This window comes from Anguilla rostrata, chromosome 8 (genome assembly GCF_018555375.3).
Source record: "Anguilla rostrata isolate EN2019 chromosome 8, ASM1855537v3, whole genome shotgun sequence".
Lineage (NCBI taxonomy): Eukaryota > Metazoa > Chordata > Actinopteri > Anguilliformes > Anguillidae > Anguilla > Anguilla rostrata.
In genome coordinates, this window is record NC_057940.1 from 49773723 (window position 1) to 49794405 (window position 20683).

Below are 20683 nucleotides of genomic sequence, written 5' to 3' on the forward strand. Positions count from 1 at the left end.
CATTTGAGGGTTTTCTTCCCACTGGGAGTTTTTTTTACCTCATGTACTTGCTATTAGGGGGTTCAGGCCTGGTGTTTGCTCTGTTTGCTCTGTTACTTGCCTTGCTACTCTGTAAAGTGTCTTGGTGACAGTTCTCTGTAAAAAGTGCTATACAAAGAAAATTCAATTCAATTCAATTCAATTCAATTCAATTCAATTCAATTCAATTGAAAGAGAGAGAGAGATAGAGAGATGTGTGTGTAGCTGGTTACGCAAGGCAAGTTATCGAATTCCCACAAACCCCGGCCTGAGTTGAGCGGTTGAGCGTTGCAGCAGGCCAGTTGATTCTCATCCGGGGCGATTTCCCTCAGGCGTCGGTACGCGTGAAGTACTCCCCACAGAGCTAGCGACAGAGATAGCGACTGCGTGAGGAGCAACGTGGTGAACAGCGCTGAGCTACTAGCGTGCCTCCGTCGAGACCGGTCGGTCTTAACGGACGCCTGTGAGAATCTGATGATGGCTGTGGGCCCCCCTCCGCAGAAAAGACTGTGTGGTGTGTGGGTGTGTGCTGGGAGGAGACTGAAGAAAAAAATTTATTTTGGCACCTGGTTAAGGGACCTACTAGGGGTTCATAGACCAACACTGTTAGAACTCCCTGGTGTGGACGTTTGACCTCGAACTGTGCACACACATCATTCTCCCATCCATGTAGATTCATGTACCCATGATAATATGCGTCGGACCACCTGTTTTTCCTGAATTCTTTTCTGTCCTCCAGCCTCCAGGGGGCAATATAGGACCTTCTGACACCATGAACGCATTGCAGCACCACAACACCTGATTAGTCTAAATAACTAATGGCAGTCTTCAATCCTAACCTTGATTGGTTGAATCAGGTGTTTTAGCCAGGGAGCCTTTGTCCTGTGTTCAGGGTACTTGACAGTCCAAATCCAGACCCCTTCTTCTCTCTCTCCACAGAACGGCCATCCGGACACTCTACAGTGTGGTCTGCAGGTGGGAGGCGCTGTCTACCTGCTGAACCTGGAGAAAAATAAGTAAGTAGCAGATAATCTCCTGTCAGTTTTGGCGTTCAGAAAGGAAGCCCTTTTATTGGTGAAGCATGCGGTGAGTAAAGCAATGGTACGGTTCTCTCGTGTTACCTGTGAAGATTCTCCACTGAAAGCACAGCTGTTTGCTTAGCAGATGCGTTTCAGACCTGGGTCAGATGCGTATGTAAAACACTATGAATTGTTTTGTTGCTGGTAAAAAAAAAAATTGAAAATACACCCTGAGGATCTCTGATAATATTTCACTGAAAACATTTAGCCAAACAAAACGTGCAATATTTCCCCCGAATGAAACTCCCTAATGAAATCTCCCCTGCTATGGCTAATTACGTGCCAATTGGGCCAGTCAGCAACAGCATGCTCTCGGATTCAGTCTCGACAGCAGACCGCTGCCTTAGCGGGATGAGCCACCCAGCATTCCCGATAAAGACAATATGGAGGAAAGACAAGAAGATAAATCAGTCTTCAACAAAGGCACGGTGGAACTTAATGTTCTCACAGAGACGCATCACGGTTGATCAAAGAGTGAAGACTGCCATTGTCTGTCAGGGGTCGCAGTTGGTTTCCCATCATCCTCTCTGTCTGTGTCTGCTGCAGGGATCTGCTGCCCAGCCCCCCCACTGTGTTCTTCTACCCTGCTGATGGCACAGGAGTCATCCAGGACCAGAGCCCAGTGGTGAGTAACAGAAGGGTTCAGTTCAAAATGGATGGACAGTAATGTCACAGTATCGGTCTGCAAAGAATTTCACTTGTGCTGGACTAGGGCTGTTATTGATTTGGTGTTGATAAGACAGCCAATCAGCAGAGAGGTTGTACACCTTCCATGTGATCATGTGATGTGTTTTTGTCAATCACATGGAAGCTGCCAGGCTGATTGGCTGTCTTATGGTTTCCTGCATATGGTAACATTTTTTCCAGAAGCATTCCACGCAGCCTCTGAAACATGGTTGTGTACTAGCACATCAGGTATAATTAAAGAGATAAAGACAAAAAGAAAGGCAATACACCACACAGTGGCGATGACTATTATTGCATTCTGTAATTATCGTTGCAGGAAGTCACCCAGCCCTAGGCTGGACACAGTACTTGCCCTACATTTTAACATGTAACTGTTGACACAAAAAATAAAATTAAATAAGAACAATTCCTTTCTCTCATTATATAATTTAATCAGCAACAAATTTGCAAACATATAGCTTCTTGTGTTCTGCTAGAACAAGAACAACGGTTGCTGACAGTTATGATGGAAATGACCGAAATAAAACTCTTTGTCTTAATCCTTTAACAAGATTTATTAATCAGTGGATTAATAAACAAACATAAAAATGTGGCCTGCTGAAATGTTTCAGACAGTTGCCGTGATGCTCTTCACTAGTACGGTTTACTTAAACATGCGGTTAGAGATGAAGCAGGAGAGCTTGTCTGTTCTTCATAGAAAAAACATTGTCTCTGAACGTAGGGTGAGAAGATGATGTACAACTCCAAGAGTGTCTCTACTGTGGCCCTCATCCTTATACTCACCCTCTCTCTCTTTTCATCTTACCATCTCTCACTCACTCATTTGATCTTACTATCTCTTGCACTCTGTTTCTCCCCAACCCCTCTCTCTGTCTCTCTCTCCTTCCCCTCTCTCTCTCTCTTTCGCTCTCGCTCTCTCTCTCCTTCCCCTCTCTCTATCTCTCTCTCTCCGCAGACACACTGTTTCTACCACGGCTCAGTGCAGGGATTTCCCCGGTCCAGAATTGCCCTCAGTACTTGCTCTGGCTTGAGGTGAGTGCTGGAACAGGCTCTGGGAGTTTTGAGCCTGGTTACCATAGATATCACCGCAGTTTGCCATTTATATCCATACCATAGATATCACTGCAGTTTACTGCAAATCACCATACCATAGATAGCGCTGCAGTTTACTATAGATTGCAATACCATAGGTATCACTGAAGTATACTATAGAGTACCATACCATAGCTGTCATTGCAGTTTACTATAGATTACCATACCATAGATATAACTGCAAATTGCTATAGATTACATTACCATAGATATCACTGCAGCTTGCTGTAGATTACCATACCATAGATGTCACTTCTGCATAATGGAGTTATGAACAGGAGAAGTATTGGCATAGCATGCGAACGCGTGCTCACTGTGTCGCCACGTACAGACACAAAGGCGATAAGCTTTTACGGGCACTGTCCTCGTCGCAGGGGAGTGGTCGCGATCAACTCCACTCTGAGCTTTGAGCTGGAGCCCGAGGAAGAGGAGGGCGAGGGTCAGGAGGAAGATGCAGAAGAGCGGAGCGGGGGGGAGAAGGAAGAGGGGGTGCACGTGGTGTACTCCGCCCGCCAGCTCCCGTCCCTGCCCGGGATCTGTGGGGTGCCCCACCAACCGGTGCCTACTCTGGATGTCCCACTGCAGCCTCACAGAGTAAGGGGATTTGGGGGGGGGGCATTAATTATAACATGGCACAGAGTTGGATACCCATAATACCTCATCTCTCTCTCTCTCTCTCTCTTTCTCTCTCTCTCTCTCTCTATAATTTGCATACTGTACTGAAATCAGGCCTTGATCTGTGTCTTATGCACATTCACCAGACACATATGCATATAAGCTTCGCTCCGCCCCTCCTCTGTCTGGTTCTCAAATTCAAATTTTCATTCGCATGTTTTATGTGACGAGTGAACTTCTGTTGCTATTGAAACACTTAGATGATAGCACCTCTCTTTGTCTCACGCTCTTTTTATATATTTCTCTTTCTCTCACATTCTCGCCCTTTCTCTCACTCTTTCTCTTACAGTGTCTTTCTCTCTCTCTCTCTCTCACAGAGTAAGAGGGATGTTCTCGGGGAGACCAAGTACATAGAGTTGGTGCTGGTGGTGGATCACAGCGAGGTACAGTACTGTACGGCCGAGCTCTTTAAAGGGGATGTGCACTATAGCTGCTCCCCAGCTTTGGGTTCACAACCCAGTAAATGTTCCTTACACCATATATTTTTCTGGATGTTACTTGAATGTTAGTGTATATATATATATGTATATATTTTTTTAAATTTTATTTTGTTTTTTGTGGTTTTTCTTTTCCACCGACACCCGAATTAGGCCTTGGAGACAAGGTTTGTGGCCTCTTGCTAAAGATGCTAAATATTAAGTGCAGAAACACAACATAAACTAGCGGCCCTCCAGGACTGGAACCTGGCTCTCCAAATGTAGCATGTTTCCATATTTAGTTTAGTTGTGTAACGGTTCCCTAGTCCGACCACTATGCACCTGTACTTTGGGTTTTGCAGTTGTATGTGCTGTGCATGATTTGTGTGATGCAGACTGCAGTGTAACAGCCCAGGGTGTCATATTTATTGTTCTGTCCTATAAAGAATGTTACACACTGAAGCGTAGAGCCGCAAGGGTCATCTTTTCAGTCAAGTACTAAACCATGCAGCAACATTCACGTTGAAAACTGCGGGGAAAAAATACAAGTGGAAAAAAAAAATCAGTTCTCCGTCGTGTTTGTTCAGCCCCAGAATTGGCATTGACACAATCCAAACAGCCCAAACGACTTCCACAGTTCCAGATACTGGACACAAAGGCTGCTGGGAGATTTCCGGTAATAACGTCCAGTTTGGAAGAGGAAATCTAAGCAGACGGCCCCCAGGTTTTTTCGAAATCGCAGCCTGGTCATAAACTCAAGGTTTTCCAACTGACAAATGGTTTTGGCACGGCGCCCTCTGCTGCGCCACAGCGGTACTGCTCCCCAGCCCGGGGAGGGCGGGGCTCCGGGACGGCACCCATCCAGTAGGTTTCCCAGAGCTCTTTAAAACGCCGACTCTCCCAGGGTAGCGAGGCAAAACCAGACTGGTTCCTTTTTTTTTTTTCTTTTTTTTTTTAAGTGTTTAGTTGAAACAGGTCCCTGATACGAAAGCCCACAGACATATATCCGCCAGCCTAGAACCGGTATGCTACTTTGCTGCAGGGTACGAACTGAGAACAAGTGGGCAACGCCTATGTGTGCATGGGAAAAAAAAATGGGATCGGGAGTAACGGCAAAAAAAAAAAAAAAAAAAAAAATTTTGTCTTTGTTTCTCAAAGTACCTGAACTATGAGAAGAACAACAGGACCATAGTCTACCGCATGCTGGATATCTCCAACCAAGTGGACTGGGTGAGGACTCTCAGTCGCCCGTGAGGCCTTTCAGACCACCTCAAACCTCTACTAAAGTCAGGAATATTTCTATCAATAAAGATGATTTATGTGCTTGGCAGGTGTCTTTATCCAGAATAATATTTATTGCCTGTGTATGATCCATTTATGCATTTAAGCTGGATGTTTATTGAAGCAGATCACATACCATACCATTGATCAAGGATACAAGCGTGATCCATTTTCCCTCATTGTGTCTGCCTATCTGACGGTTACCTTGCCCTACCCCTGCACTCCCCACACTGCCCCACCCCTCCTCACTCTGCCCCCCCCCTCTCTACTCTATCACACACCTCCCCACTTCACTCCATCTCTCCCGTCTGTAACCTGCCCCGCCTCTCCCCTCTCTCCTGCCCGTCCTCACTGTGCCCCTCCCCTCTCTAACCTATCCTGCCTCTCCTCTCTGCCCCGCCTCTTCACATTGCTCCTCCCCCTCTGCCCCATCCTTCATCACTTTGCTCCTCCCCCTTTGCTCCACCCCTCATCACTTTGCCCTGCCTCTGCCCCCCCCTCCTCCTATGCGCCTCCCCCTCTGCCCCACCCCTCATCACTTTGCCCTGCCTCTGCCCCGCCCCCTCCTCTCTATGCCCCTCCCCCTCCTCACTTTGCCCTCCCCCTCTGCCCCGCCCCTCCTCTCTATGCCCCTCCCCCTCCACCCTGCCCCCTCCTCACTTTGCTCCTCCCCCTCTGCCCCACCCCTCATCGCTTTGCCCTGCCTCTGCCCCTCCCCTCCACCCTGCCCCCTCCTCACTTTGCCCCTCTCCCTCTGCCCCGCCCCCTCCTCTCTTTGCCCCTCCCCCTCTGCCCCGCCCCTCCCCTCTGCAGTTCTTCAGGCCCCTCAGTGTGCGGGTGGCCCTGGTGGGGCTGGAGATCTGGAGCGACGGGGACAGGATTCGGGTGGACGGCAGCCCCGCCGACACCCTGGAGCGCTTCCTGGACTGGCGCGCCCGCGACCTCCTGCCCCGCCTGCGCCACGACAACGCCCAGCTGGTCCTGTGAGTCATTTCAGCGCGGCGCCAAGTCGCCACGGCGCCCCATTGTGCTGCTTCATCCTTTGGGCCTGAGACGTGTCCAGTCGCGTTGCAGCAGGCCCCTGTGCAACGAGTGTGAGGAACAGGGCGTGATCGACAGGCTGCAGCAGAGTCTGCGGTGCTGCAGTCGGTGTTTCCTCACTCCGCTCAGTCCTGTTTCCTGTTCTGCCCGCAGTATGAGGTACAGGGCAGTTAATAGTGAATGTTGCCCTGCGAGAATCACATGGTCCTATCGGAGCTCATGGTTGAAGTAGACCACGAGCTCAGATAGAAGATGGGCTATTCTAGATCAAGCACGATCCCAAGCAGGATGCTCCATGGACGGGGAAAATAATGAGCTTAGATTGACTGAATTGGCCCAAACCCTTTCACGAGACTTTGCTTTGTGTTTCCAGGGGGAGCGCGTTTAAGGGTCGCACCGTCGGGATGGCCTCCCAGTCCTCCATGTGTTCCTCGGAGCGGTCGGGCGGGATCAGCGTGGTGGGTGAAACGACCGTCCCGTTTATACTGCTCCCGGACATTTCTGCTCCTGTGCCCCACACATAACGGATACTCAAATCTGGCCCTCGAATCCAAATCCGGCCCTGGTTTTCTTTCCCCCCAGGTGATTAACTGAACAGTTAAGAGCTGTTGATTGGCCAGCCTGACTCCCAGCTAAAGGGAGGGTGGAAAACCAGAAGTTCTCGGCCCTCAAGGACCATGATCTGAGTAACTGGGGCCTATGTGGTCAGAAGTGTGTGAACGTGTGGTTCAGTCAGTGGGGTTGCGGAATTGGTGTGTTTTCTGTCCCGGTTCGCCCCCCACCCCCATTGAGCTTTGTCGCGACCGCAGGACAACCTGGTCAGCATTCTGGGCGTGGCCTCCACCGTGGCCCACGAGCTGGGGCACAACCTGGGCATGCTCCACGACACGCAGGACCGCCGCTGCCTGTGCCTCAACCCCGCCCAGCAGGGCGGCTGCATCATGGAGCCCGCCACCGGGTGAGGCGCTCACGCCGGGCTTTGGTGTGACGGGGTATGAGGACCGGGACTGGGGGGGGGGGCGGAGGTGGTTGGCGATGATAGTGTGAATTCTTTGAGTTATATTATGTAAAAATTTGGGAATGTCTTTTGTTGAAGTGACACAGTAAGCATTCTTGGTTAAATTGTGTGTCGTAAGAACAGCTGACCCTTATGTCTGCGGTGACTCCCAGGTGTACCATAAGATCAGCTGACCCTTATGTCTGCGGTGACTCCCAGGTGTACCATAAGATCAGCTGACCCTTATGTCTGCGGTGACTCCCAGGTGTACCATAAGATCAGCTGACCCTTATGTCTGCGGTGACTCCCAGGTGTACCATAAGAGCAGCTGACCCTTATGTCTGCGGTGACTCCCAGGTGTACCATAAGATCAGCTGACCCTTATGTCTGCGGTGACTCCCAGGTGTACCATAAGATCAGCTGACCCTTATGTCTGCGGTGACTCCCAGGTGTACCATAAGAGCAGCTGACCCTTATGTCTGCGGTGACTCCCAGGTGTACCATAAGATCAGCTGACCCTTATGTCTACGGTGACTCCCAGGTTCCTGCCAGGCCAGATGTTCAGCAGCTGCAGCGCGGAGGACCTGTCCGTCAGCCTGCTCCACGGGGGCGGAGCCTGCCTCTTCAACGTGCCGCAGCCCAAGAGGCTCCTGGGAGGACCGCGCTGCGGAAACCTGCATGTGGAGCAGGGCGAGGAGTGCGACTGTGGTCTGACGCACGTACGTACCGCGCAGACGGACGCGGGTTTGAATCCCAGCGGGCTAACGCCGGTAGATGCGGTTTCGAATCTCAACAGGCAAACCCTGGTGTGCATGGGACCAATTCCCAGCAGTCAAACAATAGTGGGTTGGGATTTGATGCAGGAACTGGTGGGAATGAGTTGTAACCGCAGCAGGACTGACACTACTGCTGTAGCTTCTACCATTTACTAACCCATTGAATGATTTGCCTGTTGTACAGCCATGCCAAGTATTTCCATTTTTTTCCTGTTAAAATGTGTACAGATGTGTGAATGAGATGGGTAAATGTACAAGGTACCAAAAAATGTCATTTACAAGTGGAAGCTTGATCATAGTACCCTAGATAAGGACATCTCTTCAGCAAAATGGAATTTGTCGGTATAAACCCTAGATGGCAATAGCGTCCTGCACTGTTGGAGTGTTTGCATGAAGTCGTGCAGATTGTGACAAGCTGTGATAGCCTATATTATGAGCAGTGCTCTAAACTTCTGAGCCTCGGTAAAGTATTACGTTTTGTGTGTGTGTGTGTGTGTGTGTGTGTGTGTGTGCATGCACGTGTGTGTGTGTGTGTGTGTCCATGCGCGTGTGTGTGTGTGTGTGTGTGTGTGAATGCACGCACGTGTGTGTGTGTGTGTGTGTGTGTGTGTGCAGGAGTGCGAGGATCCCTGCTGCAATGCCGCCACATGCAGATTGGTTCCGGGGGCCCGGTGTTCCTCTGATGGCCTCTGCTGCGATAACTGCCAGGTAACACCTGTCCCTCCCTCTTCATTGGCTGTCGTAACATTACTCCTCTTCTCTCATTGGTCAATTGGAAACAGTAGCACTTCCTGAGCCGGTAATATAGCAGCTACTGCATATAGTGATGTTTTGTCACCAGTGGAAACCAAGTATTCCTATACAGACCTCTCTGTGCCTGTCCTGGGCCACTATGTTATATATATATATATATATATATATATATATATATATATATATAAACAATAGTTTGTTTATATATATATATATATATATATATATATATAGACAACAAGAAAACTTAACAGTTTTGAAATGAACAGAATCTATTTTCACCAGTGTTCCCAAACTAAAAAAATCTTATTTCATATGACTGTGTGGTTTTGTTTAGTGACATTATTTGCTGGGATCTGCAGGGGCATTGTAAAAACTTATGTCGATGTTTGAACGGTTTGTTTGAAGCTTGTAATTGACCCAGGACTGCTCTCAACACCCCAGCTTACATCCCAGTCTGTCTTCCTGCCATTTTTTTCCCTCAATCTCACTCCACCCCCCCACCGCCCCCCCCCCAAAGATGCGTTCTGCGGGCTTCATGTGCCGGGACTCCCTGGGGGAGTGTGACCTCGCGGAGCACTGCACCGGCACCTCCCCCCACTGCCCCCCCAACCTCTTCCTCCAGGACGGGAACCCCTGCGAGGGGGGCGGGGCCTACTGCTACGGGGGCGTCTGCGCCAGCCTGGACTCCCAGTGCCGGGACCTGTGGGGGACCAGTGAGTGGGCGGGGCTCTGTGGGGGACCAGTGAGTGGGCGGGGCTCTGTGGGGGCCAGTGAGTGGGCGGGGCTCTGTGGGGGACCAGTGAGTGGGCGGGGCTCTGTGGGGGAACAGTGAGTGGGCGGGGCTCTGTGGGGGACCAGTGAGTGGGCGGGGCTCTGTGGGGAACAGTGAGTGGGCGGGGCTCTGTGGGGGACCAGTGAGTGGGCGGGCTCTGTGGGGAACAGTGAGTGGGCGGGGCTCTGTGGGGGACCAGTGAGTGGGCGGGGCTCTGTGGGGGAACAGTGAGTGGGCGGGGCTCTGGGGGGGACCAGTGAGTGGGCGGGGCTCTGTGGGGGACCAGTGAGTGGGCGGGGCTCTGTGGGGGAACAGTGAGTGGGCGGGGCTCTGTGGGGAACAGTGAGTGGGCGGGGCTCTGTGGGGGACCAGTGAGTGGGCGGGGCTCTGTGCGGAACCAGTGAGTGGGCGGGGCTCTGTGGGGGGGGCGGTGAGTGGGCGGGGCTCTGTGGGGAACAGTGAGTGGGCGGGGCTCTGTGGGGGACCAGTGAGTGGGCGGGGCTCTGTGGGGGACCAGTGAGTGGGCGGGGCTCTGTGGGGGACCAGTGAGTGGGCGGGGCTCTGTGGGGGACCAGTGAGTGGGCGGGGCTCTGTGGGGGACCAGTGAGTGGGCGGGCTCTGTGGGGGACAGTGACGTCTGGGCCGGGGACTCTGTGGGGGACCTAGTGCAGTGTGCTGGCGGGGACTCTGGGGGGCAGTGATGGCACGGGCTCTGGCGGGACCAGCAGTGCGCGGGCTCTGTGGGGGACCAGTGAGTGGGCGGGGCTCTGTGGGGGACCAGTGAGTGGGCGGGGCTCTGTGGGGGGCCAGTGAGTGGGCGGGGCTCTGTGGGGGGGGGGCGGTGAGTGGGCGGGGCTCTGTGGGGGACCAGTGAGTGGGTGGGCGGAGCTCTGTGGGTGGCAGGTGGGGCAGTGTGGGGCAACTGAGGGTGAGGGGCTCCGGCTATTTGGAGGTGGGGCTCTGGTGTTTTTGTGGGCATGATGTAATGTTGGAGAGTATGACACTATCACTGGGTGGGTGGTGCTTTCTGTGTGGGCGGGGCCTATTGTGTGAGTGGCACCTCAGATCCTCTAGACCAGAGGAAACCTAACCTGTTGCTGGAGATCTACCGTCCTTTAGGTTTTTACTCCCAACAATACCAAAGCACATGTTATTCAACAGCTAGAGATGTAGTTGAGCTGCCAATAAGTATAATCGGATGTGTCAAATTAGGGTTGGAGTGAAAACCTGCAGGACGGCAGATCTCCAGGAAGAGGGTTGGCTACCACTGCTCTAGACTCTTCTTGTTCAATCTGCTCTCGCGTTGCAGCCAAAATCTCCCAACATTGCCAGTCTCTCTGCGTCTCTCCATCCCAGACTCCACACGGGCACCGGAAGTGTGCTTCCTCTCCGTCAACAAACTGGGCAACAAGTACGGCAACTGCGGCCAGGTGCCCAACGGGACCTACGTGCCGTGTTCAGACAGGTGAGCGCCTGTGGCTGCCCCTTTGACAAACTCGAACAAAGCATGCATTCCCAAAATTATAGCTGATATTCAAAGCAAGCATTCCCAAAATTCCAGCTGGTATTCAAAGCGCGCATTCCCAAAATTCCGGCTGGTATTCAGAGCATGCATTCCCAAATTTCCGGCTGATATTAATGCCCATAAACTGTACGCTGAAATGGATTTCATGGCACTGTCTCTAAGCTCTACTAAGAGAACAGCAAAGTACCCACATGCGGTACTTCTGGGGACTGGTACACGCTAAATATTTTGGTCCATTCACTATCGGTATGATTCTGTCGCATTGTTTTCAGTGTACTCCGTGATTGGTGGAGCCAATTTTTGATTTCTACCAATGAGATTACATCTTGTCCTTATGTTATCGTTTCTGGGACAGTGACGTGCATTGTGGGAAAATTCAGTGTCAGGGGGGCAATGACCGACCCCTCCTGGGCGCCAGGGTGCAGATCCTCTCGACCAAGGTGCGCCGAAACCAGAGCGAGCTGGTCTGCCGCACCAGTTTCTTCGACCTGGGCGAAGACGTTTCCGACCCGGCAACGGTGGCACACGGCACAGCCTGTGGGCCTGGCAAGGTGGGCATCGGCAAGGCCGTACTTACTGAAAAATATTTTACTTATTTAGTTTCACATTCATTTTGTAATTGGGTGGGGGGGGTCATCTATAGCATTTTCTTTGTCGTACAGATTTGAAATCATAATATGGTGCAGAATAACATGCCTCCTCTCTTTAAAGATTCTGTGGGGATTGAAAGAGTTTGTCGTTGGTTCTATGAGTTCTCCTACACTGCTAGCCATTTATTTACAAACCACGTACTCAGTCTTCACCAGGTATCCTCCAGATGATTGTGATGACTAAGGGTGTAGGCTGAATGACTCAGCATTGTCTTTGACACTCACACGGATGTCCTGAATCACTTTTATTTCATGAATGCAATTTTGAAGTTATCAAGAGTGTGCAACCTCTGCTGAATTTTCTTATCGGTTTCACTCCTGGCCTGCAAAAGGTTTACGATAAGGGTGTGTTCCCTTCTCTTGTTAATTTATCTGAAGGCAGCAACAAGCAGTCGCACAGGTCCAACAGGTGCTAATGTTTGATATTAGCGATAGCCTGGCGGGTGGCTCAGTCGCTTTGTGATTGCGTTCCAGGCCTGTTTAGACCGGCAGTGCCGGGACGCGGCTGTTTTCGGCGTGGAGGAGTGCCAGAGGAAGTGCAGCGGCCATGGGGTGAGAGAACAGGACCGTTTGTGGCGGGGGAGGGGGGTGGGGGGGTGGGTGAGGGGGCATTTCCACTGAGGGGTTGTTACGGGGGTCGCTCTCATCAAACGTACCGATGTTCCTGTCCCCCCTTCTGAAGGTGTGCAACAGCAACCACAACTGCCACTGTGATGTGGGCTGGGCCCCCCCTGACTGCAAATACTCAGGCTATGGAGGCAGTGTGGACAGCGGGCCCATGGTGGAGCCCAGAGGTACCCCCAAAACTACCGCCACACACACCTGGGGAAATTTTAGCTGAGAGTCCCCGATTCAAGCAGCATATCATCATCATCATCATCATTATCATCAAACATTCTTATGCCCTTGTGACCTCACATTCACTTCAGGCCGAGGTGGGAAACGGGGACCGTATCTGTTTCGGCTTTCGTGCCAACATCTGGCGGTAATTACCTAACTGGCCCCAACATTTACGCCATCTGACATTTTGGCTACATTTCTTGATAAGCGCACAAATGACAGCCAAGGACTGTCTGTGTATCTCCAAATGAAATGTTTTACTGTGATCTAATCTACGAGCAAACCAGTGTTGGTGTATACAGCCAGTTAGCTCATTTAGCCAGGGTAATTGGTGGAGACAAAAACCTGCATACACACCGGCCCTCCAGGACCAGAATTGCCCACCCCTCACTTTTCATAACCTGACAGACATTTAGCTGTAGCATATTAAAAAAATATATTTTTCTGACATCCGACCTCCCCAGACTCTCATGGCACACGAGTGGCGCTGCTGGTCACTTCCCTCATTGTCCTGCTGGGGGCGCTGTTCTTCCTGCTGCTGCGTTACCCTCGCCTCCGCCGACGCCTCTTCAGCTTCCGCAGCATCCTCTTCCTCAAGGGCCCCAGCCAGCAGCAGAGCCGGTAGGATCCCATTGGTCCTCTAATCGGGCTAATCTCCGCACAGGAACAGCGTCTAACATAAATCAAATCAAGCTTTATTTATAGAGCACATTTCAGACAAATTCACAACATGCTTTAACACAAAATGAAAATATCAAGCAGACAAAAAGGAAATAAAAGTACAATGAAAGGAGATAAGAGTAAAGAACATAAAAATAGAGTGATTAATAAACAGATAAAAAAATAAAATAATTTAAAAAGAGGAAGAAGCCTAAAGAACAATAAGGAGGCACTTTAAGAAAAACCAGTGCTATAAAGGTAGGTCTTGAGATTCTTTTTTGAAGATGTCCACAGATGCAGGTAGACCTGTAGAGGCAGTCTCTTCCTAAGGCTGTGGTTGCTGAAACCAAACGCCCCGTCACTTCTCTTAGGCCCACCCCTTAGCTAGTCAACATTCGTTGTCAACTTCCTAAGAGCCGTTTCCCAGACATTGGGCCTCATTCACGAAACATGCGTACGATCGCATTTGATCATATACTGCGTATAAGAACGTTTCCAAGAACATTTTGGCATTCAGAATTTTTTTTCTCATCTGTATTTATTCATGGCTGTTTCCACATGAACCGGATTGCGCATAAAATTTACAAACAGCCAGCATTCATCATCTCATACACCTGGGATGTGCACAAAAACAAAGGTCAGCACATGTGTCATGAATCTCATTGTTTTTTTTTTTTGGTAGGAACATTTTAAAGAACAAAAGTAAGAATAATTTAAGCAAAGTTTTGTGAATGAGGCCTGTTGAGTCTGAGTAGCTGAGTGAGGCTCAAGTGGTTACACCAACTTAGAACATTTAGGCCTGGTTTCTCACGCATGGATTAAGCCTAGTCCTAGACTAGAGGAACAATTCAATGAAGACCTCCGCTGAGAAAAGGTTTTAGGTCTGGGACTAGGCCAAACCGACGCGTGAGGGAACCAGCCCTAAATGTTCTAAGTTGGTGTCACTACTTGCTGCTCAGACGCAGCGTGCAATGCAACACAAGCATTCTAGGCCTTACTGTGGTGTCACCAGGGGTGTAGCACAAGCAGCCTCCATGGACCATTAAAATTGTGGATCAAAGAAAACTTTTTAGTCCAGGCCAATTAAGCCACCCCCCACCCCCACCCAAATTTGGGGCCCTGGGTAGTCAGTTCCACTATTCCTTCCACTTTGTCTCCCCAGTGTCAGTCAAGGGAAAGATCACAGAATGAAACGGTATAAAAAATCTACGCGTTTTCTTAAGCTGTTTGCAGGCTGATTAATTAGATTCAGCTAAACCAGGTCGGCCTCCGAATCCCCAGTTGACCGATCCTCAAAGGCCGTCGGCCTGAAAGGCGCCCGCCTGCGCCTCAACGCCGCTGCAGCTTCTTGTGGTCGGAATAGCCTAGCGACCGCGCAGCCCAACTTCCTGCCTAGAGACGCGGTCGCCCAGGCTGCCAGAAAGCCTGGGCGCCCCAAGGCCTCGTTTCTGGTCCCGTGTTGGTCACACGTACACAGAAAACTTTTGTGACTTCTGCAGTTTAGCGGCCTCAGATACAGCCTTTTAACATATTCACCTGCGTCACAGAACACTGATTACTGGCCTGAAAATGTACACACACACATTAAGCCGTTCACACAGAAAGTTAATGGCTCAGTTAATATGAGTAGCGTGCTACTGGGGCGACATAGCTCAGGAGGTAAGCGGGGTTGTCTGGCAGTCGGAGGGTTGCCGGTTCGATCCCCCGCCGTGTCGAAGTGTCCCTGAGCAAGACACCTAACGAGCGAGCTGTCTTGCTTGGTGCTCTTGCTAACACCAAGGCTCCCAACGAGTGCCTTGCATGGCAGCCTTTCACCGTTGGCGTGTGAATGGGTGAATGAGAGGCATCAGTTGAAAAGCGCTTTGCATAAAAGCGCTATATAAATGCAGCCCATCTGCTAGCACTCGACATGGCAGTATTAAAATGCAGCTGGACCTGCTTTCGCAGTGGTTTCCTGCGTTTAAATACTCACGCAGACACATCCTTTGATCTACCTTAAGCCCAAGTGGGCAAACGTGCTTCTTGCGACCTGCCCCAATTCTAAATGTAGGTTAATGCGCTTTCAGATACGTAATAAAATTGTTTTTCTGCTTGGCTTGTGTCAAACACTGAAGGTAGGTGCACTGCGGTTAACTAATGCTGCATCTACTTTGACTGGCATACATTTCAATAGAAAGTATGTGTGGCCTGTGAGCCTTTTTTGAGCATAAAATGGTACTGAAATATAATGTTGAAACATAGTGTTTTACAGCATTGTGTTCATTTGAACATTACACACATACACTGCATGGCCAAGACATCCAACATCTCATCCAAAATTATGGGCATTAATAAGGAGCTGGTCCACCCATTGCTGCTATAACAACACTCTTCTGTGATGGCTTTATACTAGGTGTTGGAGCATTGCTGCAGGGATTTTCTTCCATTCAGCCTGAAGAGCATTAGTGAGGTCGGGCACTGATTGGGCGATTAGGCCTGGCTCACATTTGGCTTTCCAATTGATCCCAAAGGTGTTGGATGGGGTTGAGGTCAGGGCTCTACAGGCCAGCCAAGTACTTCCACACCATTTTCGACAAAACCATTTCTATATGGACCTTGCTGTGTGCCCAGGGGCATCGTCATGCTGAAACAGGAAAGGGCCTTCCCCAAACACAGAATTATCTAGAATGTGACTGCATGCTGTAGCCTTCACTGAAACAAAGGGACCTAGCCCAAACCATGAGAAACAGCCCCAGACCAAGGGGCGTCCAGATACTTTTGGTCATATAGTGTAAATTGTGACTTGTTGCAGCAACTTGATAATATATTCTATTTGAGTGTGTTGCGGGTGGATTCTGTTACCCTGAGGGGTAAGAGCAGGATGTGCTGGGAAGGGGGGGGTTTCACAACTTTTCGGGTTGCCTTAGAGAATGCCATCGCGGCCATTATGACTGATGATTTTGTGTCCCAGGACCCCGGCCTTGGAGAGGATGGCAGCCAGAGGTGGAGACCAAGCCCAGCCGCTGAGGCCCAACCCAAAAAATGACATTCCCCTCACCCTGTCATTAAGCAAGGTACCGTAACCCACAGACTGTCCCGCACTACAGAAGGGGGGGGCGCTTGTTGGAGCCAACCGGTTCAGGATCAGTGTAATGGGCGGAGCGATCGCGTGCTGTCAGTCACTGACTTGAACCAATTAAAAGACTTTTCTCTTCAAAACAAAACCATTCGATTGGTCCATGCCTGCTGACTAGTTGAACACAGGGTCTTTCAACAAAAAAAATAGCCAAACGACTCTCAACAACACTTTAGAAAAGGCAAGGTTTCGCGTAACCTGAAGGAAAAAATAAAACATTACTGGTTTCTCAGCGAATAACATTAATTCTCCCTTTGTGGCCAAGCCGTTACTCTGTGTTCTAAAACAAGTGCACCAGCAGTCGTTCACAGTGTGAAAAACCTCTTCCTGCAAAGTTGCAGAAGCAGAGTGCTCCAGTTAGCTTCATCTTTGCTTCCTGTTTACGCCCCTCTTCTGTGACAGTTCGCTGGTCTTAAGCAGAGGCGTGCCTGCGTACTGGATCTGACCTTGTGGTTGGACTTCTGGTCAAGCACGTCGGCCATTTTGGTGCCTGAGCGTTTATGAAGAATTCAAATGTTGTGTGGGTGTAGTTTTTTTTTCTTCTTTTGTTGGTCTTTTCAAGCAAGTTTCTGATTTCTGCTTAATTTCTCTTAAGTCAGTGAGTGTCACATAGTGGTCAATGTGAGGGGTTTTCCTAATTTAGCTCCCAACCGAAGTGCACCCCCATTTTAAACCCATACACAGTATTGCCCCCCCCCAATGCATTTTGTACTTGTGGTGTCCCAGTTCAGTAAATATATACAACTCCTCTGATTCAACTGTAATAGCTTCAAATAAATCCGATCTACCATTTCATACCTGCATGACATTCCTTTGTGTGTCACACTCTGTCGCTCACTAACCACTGCGTGAATGTTAACACCGCCAACACGCCATTTTGGGTCTTCACTGGATAACCACCACACGCGTGTGAATCCGCTGTAGTGAAGTAGGGAGAGCCGCCGTACTAATCAGAGGTGGACGGTCCAGGGGTAAGAAAGTAAAAGTCCAGTCCGTGTGTTTCTTCCACCCGCGGAATGTGCCGGCTGATTTTACCAATCAGCTCTCTGCCTCCTGGCGGGTGACTGGAGCAAAATACTGGGGAGGACTTTTGCTTTCTGAACATGGATTTTTCACCTCTACTATGAATGCAGCTTGTGCGCTTAATTGCTTAACCATGGTACTGCTAGCTGACGCTTGCCTATCCTTTTTTTCCTCACCCCTACCCTCCATCTCTTCACAAGCAGGCTGAGGACAAGCCCCTGCCCCCCAGTAAACCTCTGCCACCTGATCCGGTGTCAAAACCTACCCAGGTACTGTAACCTCCACCCCCAGCCCTGCCCAGAGCTCAGAATTTAGTCAAACTTTAAAAAAGATTTATATCCAGCTGGATAATGCTAACAGCTGGCGTGAGCTGTGCAGCTGCCCATGTGCAGCAGTATCAGAGATTTGTTTCAGCCAATTTTTGAGTGACCAGGTGAGTGACAGCCAGAAGGAAGGACTAATTTGCCATCCTTTCACAGATAGATTAAGGCTGGGAGCAGGCCAGGGTGAATTCATTTCTTTTTCTCCTCTTCCTCTTTCTTACTGTCGCTCCCGCCTGTCCACTCCAGTCGGTAGGGGAACGGCCGCGCCCTCCGACCAAGCCCCTCCCCCCTGACCCCGTTCCCCCTGGTGATAAGGTATAAACACAGGAAGCGGTGTGGATGATTTGTATGCGTTGGGAGTGGGATGGACATTGTCCACCTAACCCTTTAAGGTGTGAGATCACAAATATGTGTTTAGAATGTTCTTAACGGAACATTCTAATGCTGATGTCACAATCACTGCTGGTATTGGAAAGCAGTGGAGTTCTAGAACAAACAAAAAAAACATTTAAAAAAAAAACAGAAAAACTGTTTATATGGTTAAGAGTCATGTGCCCTGTCCTGAATTGGGTGTTGGCAAAGCCTTTGTCATTGGCTGTGGAGTTAATCCTGCGGGCTGTGCAGCTCCTTATTGGTCCCGTGTGTTCGCGTGTCCATTACAGGTCCATGTTCCAGCAAGGCCTCCTCCTCCCACCAGACAGCTCCCAGCAGTGCCCCCCACACGCCCTGCCGCTGGAGTCGCCCCGAATCAGGGACCCAGAGGGTCTCCAGTGCCCACAGCGGGCCCAGCCAGGTGGGCCTTGACTGTCCGAGCCACTGGGGAAACGCCGCTGCCTGTGTGCACTACACGACATTCAAAATCCTAACGATGCAAAGCATTTAATGATGTCTCTCGCTGGTATTTCCGTCCTAGGAACGCTCACACTACACTACACTACACTACGTAGTCACATGCTATGGTCACAGGGTGTCACACACTGCACCCGCCACGCTTAAAGACGTGTGATAAACGATATTTCTCGCTAAGCTCAGGTGATTGGATGTGGTTGGCTCGACGCTTAGCTGATGAGTGCAGCTCTGACAAACTACGGCTGTGGAGGTGATCTCTGACAGCTTAGGCTGATGGATGTGTTGAGTCTTGACTAGTAAGCTGATTGGATGTGGTGAGTCTCTGACAAGCTTAAGGCTGGATTGGGAGTGTGGCTGAGTCTCTGACTAACTTAAGGCTGGATTGGGAGTGTGGTTGAGTCTCTGACCACTAGGCTGTTTGAGTGTGTTGAGTTCTGATAGTTAGGCTGGATTTGTGGTGAGTTGGTTGGATTGTTGTAGTCTCTGACCAGCTTAAGGCTGGATTGGGAGTGTGGTTGAGTCTCTGACACTACTGATGAGTGTTTAAGTTCGACAGCTTAGTGGATTGGGAGTGGTGAGTCTGATAGTTAAGCTGCTGTGTGCGATCTCGACTAGCTTAAGTATGTCCCAAACTAATGAAGACACATTCTTGAGCCAAACGCATGCAATTAGTGAACTGTACCGAAATAAGACCAGTTGTGAATGTTTGTCATAGGTTTTATATAAGCCTCTTCATCCTCTTTCATCTCTCGCTCCCTCTCTCTCTCTTTCTCCCCCCTCCCCCTCTCTCTCTCTCTCTCTATCTGTCTCACTCTCTCCCCTTCCCTCACTCTCTGTACACACACAGGCCCCCTCTTCCTCCTCCTCCTCCTCCTCTGAAAGTGACGCCCAAGCCAAAGGGATCCCACTCGCCCCACCAGCGTGCGCACTGAGGACCCAGACGCCCCGTCAGGAATCTCTCTTTCCGGGGCCCCGAAAGGCCAGTCTCCCGGCGCTGAGGAGGTCTAGTCCATCCGCCTCGTGGATTTAGACCCCTGGGACCCCCCTCGGGTCTCTCGTGGTCCTCCCCCCACTTTGAACTCTGGTCCTGGCAGACAGGACTGGCGTCCCATTGGTTGCCGCTGGCGCAGTCGAACCAATCACAGAGGAGAACGCAGGACTGCGCCCCCATTGCGGCTCTGCCTTGTTCGTCTGCCCAAGTTTAAAAATGACGTCTGTGGTGGTCAACGGTACGGCAACCAGTGTCTTAGGCCTTTGGAAGTATGCGGGTGTGTGTGGGGTACTCTTGAGCTGAACTAACACAGACTTCCCTGGTGAGGCCTGGAAGTAAGGAACTAAGCCGAAATGTATTTATTTTTCTATATAAATGTTTTACTAATTTGTCAATAAATCATGGACAGATTTGTAAAACGTTAAGTGGCTGATGTATTGTACATAAGCTAATTTCCACCCAGATGGCCTTTTTTTGTTGTTGATGGAATGTATCTAGAGGAGTCAAAACACGAAATAGTAAATGGTAATAATGAATAATATATTTTAGTAATAAAAATGATAAGAATGTCGAACTCAGTTTCATGGTGCAACTTTGACCTGTGGCTCCCAAAAAAGACTGCAGGAAGTTGACTGTCACATGACATGACATAGTAAGGAAATATGAACTTACAGTCGGATGGTTGTCTTATGATACATTCAGTAAGACATATCCTTTCAGTGATACACTTTTACCAGAAGAATACACAATTAATTCTTCTGTGGGAGTCCAGTAGACTTTAAATTGAACATTTTGCAGACATTTTTGAAGCCTGAAGTTCACTTCAGGAAGCCTAACATACGAGTCTGACCACAAAATTGACATCTCAGCTCATACACACACTCGTTGGAAAAAATCTGTTTGGCCTAAATAATTTGCAACATTTGATATATTTGCAAATGCACTTTCCTGTACCATCGCAATATACTGTCAGTCCCTCAGTGACCAGGGAGTATGAAGCAGACAGACTTCTGTTGATATGCCTCTCAATAAAATATCTCAAGACATTTTTTACCTCAGGTGGCTGGTCTGTTGCATGCCTTCATCAACTTTATTGACTACTGAGTCATTGAAACAC

General features: G+C 49.8%; 1 protein-coding gene across 5 annotated transcripts in view; it reads left to right on the forward strand.

The window, feature by feature from the left end:
• LOC135260233 (disintegrin and metalloproteinase domain-containing protein 15-like) overlaps positions 1-20612 on the forward strand; it is a 31898-nt gene extending 11286 nt beyond the window's left edge. The window contains exons 3-24 of one of the 5 annotated variants that reach the window (XM_064345458.1): positions 958-1034; positions 1644-1722; positions 2740-2816; positions 3251-3470; positions 3869-3934; positions 5126-5197; positions 6062-6231; positions 6663-6747; positions 7099-7247; positions 7828-8005; positions 8678-8770; positions 9336-9531; positions 10947-11055; positions 11471-11666; positions 12240-12317; positions 12448-12559; positions 13070-13226; positions 16216-16318; positions 17604-17672; positions 17973-18041; positions 18389-18519; positions 19423-20612. In XM_064345458.1, coding sequence (XP_064201528.1) covers positions 958-1034; positions 1644-1722; positions 2740-2816; positions 3251-3470; positions 3869-3934; positions 5126-5197; positions 6062-6231; positions 6663-6747; positions 7099-7247; positions 7828-8005; positions 8678-8770; positions 9336-9531; positions 10947-11055; positions 11471-11666; positions 12240-12317; positions 12448-12559; positions 13070-13226; positions 16216-16318; positions 17604-17672; positions 17973-18041; positions 18389-18519; positions 19423-19507 — 2571 coding nt within the window. In that variant the 3' untranslated portion in view covers positions 19508-20612. The remainder of the gene's footprint in view (positions 1-957; positions 1035-1643; positions 1723-2739; positions 2817-3250; positions 3471-3868; positions 3935-5125; positions 5198-6061; positions 6232-6662; positions 6748-7098; positions 7248-7827; positions 8006-8677; positions 8771-9335; positions 9532-10946; positions 11056-11470; positions 11667-12239; positions 12318-12447; positions 12560-13069; positions 13227-16215; positions 16319-17603; positions 17673-17972; positions 18042-18388; positions 18520-19422) is intronic. The other 4 variants (XM_064345460.1, XM_064345461.1, XM_064345462.1 and 1 more) reach the window with 4 other exon arrangements.
• The last annotated feature ends 71 nt before the right edge of the window (positions 20613-20683 follow it).